Raw genomic sequence first — 1,576 nt, forward strand, 5'->3', positions numbered from 1 at the left:
ACTCGTCAAAAGTAAGAGAATCATTCAAACAATAAATTTTACACAAAGAATTAAAACAATAAATCAAGAGACAAAATTACTATAATTCAAAAAATACTACCGTCATTAATTCTAAGTTCTGTTTCAGTTAAAATATGACATCGGGTTGGTTTCAAGATCTTAGCATTTTTAAATATAATGCTGAGCTTTTACATATCGACCCAAAATTATGCTCTACTTGGGCAAGTATCACGCAATTCCGGCACGTATGGTAGTTCCGGTCAAGCTCACGTCAAACAGCATGTGTTTCCGTCTTCTTTGGTTCCTGCTGAGTCCTTTTTTGTGTCGAACCAGCAAAAGGAAAAAATGTTAACTCATTTGCTGGCAAATTAGTTTTTAATATACCACACACTTTGGTGATTGCGTTGGGTAAGAACATTTGGAATATTTAGTATATTAATATATGAACCACGAGGCACAGGCGGAAATGCGTAATGGTCATTAGGCTTGCTATGATATTTGCGACCACAGAACGCGTGCCGTGTGCGTGTAACCTAAATGGTAAGTGGTGGCCACTTACATTTACCACATGAGTTCGGGACAAAGTTCATCCAGTACCAGGATAAACTAATTTAACGTTGTTAATTACCTAAGAGTTTGTTCCTATTTTTGTTATAATTAAATAGTGCCGTTTATTTGCATTGGTGTAACCGAATGCAAAGAGGTTCTGGTTGCGAAAAAAATAGAACTTTCTTGAAAAATGAAAATACCATACTCTAATTGTTTATTAATACACTGAATTGCGAAACACATGCATTTTCATTTATATCAATAAAACGACAATTCCAAAGAGTTATTCAGATCACATTAGCCATGATCGTGTTTCTGAAGTCTGTCAAAATTGGGAACAGGCTCTACTGACGAGATATATTTAGTCTTACCCTGGCCTTCAACACGACAACATCAAAATTTATTGTTAATTGTTAAAATTCTTGGAGATTTGTTTTGGAAGTAAGCTAAAAGAAATATATTTTCCTATTTATACCTTTTAACGTATATGTGTTTAGAACTCACATAGATTCGTGATGTGTTGCGGACCCTGCTGTGGAACTTGCTACTACCCTTGCTGTAGCCCCTGCTTTAGTGGCCGCTGTTTTGGACCACGATGCGGATTCTATAGTGGACCATGTGGACCTTGCTGCGGGGGCGGATGTTGCAGCAGCTGCGGACCGTCTTGTTAATTTTGGTACTCCGTAACCAAAACTTTTTGAAGACAATTATTTATTAACATGGCCTATTCGTCTTGAAAACAAGATCAAGACGTAATAAAAGGTGTTTGACTTTCCATGTCTTTTTTATTACAAGAACTATATTCCTGTCCATTATCGCTCTTTTAGACCATCAATTACGCTGGTAATTGCCCAATGACTGCTATAAAATCCCCCTATGTAGAGTTCCCTTGGTGTATATTGTTAGTGCTAATTTATGCGCAGCCCAAAGCAAAAGCAAAATAGTTTATTAGGCAGGACCAACACTTCAGAAGTCAGCGGGTCAGTTATAAACCAGTTGACCGAACTGACCGCTTCATATTGGGCTT

At 37.2% G+C, this 1,576-nt stretch overlaps 1 protein-coding gene across 1 annotated transcript; it reads left to right on the plus strand.

Moving 5' to 3' along the window:
- The first annotated feature begins 837 nt into the window (after window positions 1–837).
- LOC6736180 (male-specific sperm protein Mst84Dc) lies at window positions 838–1,324 on the plus strand. The gene is made up of 2 exons (XM_016168955.3): window positions 838–990; window positions 1,047–1,324. The coding sequence occupies exon 2, from the start codon at window positions 1,065–1,067 to the stop codon at window positions 1,218–1,220; it is 156 nt and encodes a 51-aa protein (XP_016029597.1). The 5' UTR covers window positions 838–990; window positions 1,047–1,064; the 3' UTR covers window positions 1,221–1,324.
- Window positions 1,325–1,576: the final 252 nt, after the last annotated feature.

The sequence above is a fragment of the Drosophila simulans genome, chromosome 2R (genome assembly GCF_016746395.2).
Source record: "Drosophila simulans strain w501 chromosome 2R, Prin_Dsim_3.1, whole genome shotgun sequence".
NCBI classification, from domain to species: Eukaryota; Metazoa; Arthropoda; class Insecta; order Diptera; family Drosophilidae; genus Drosophila; species Drosophila simulans.

What these genes read in the sequence shown, in the direction of transcription:
- LOC6736180 (XM_016168955.3), top strand. Translation starts at nt 1,065, where the DNA reads ATGTGTTGCGGACCCTGCTGTGGAACTTGCTACTACCCTTGCTGTAGC.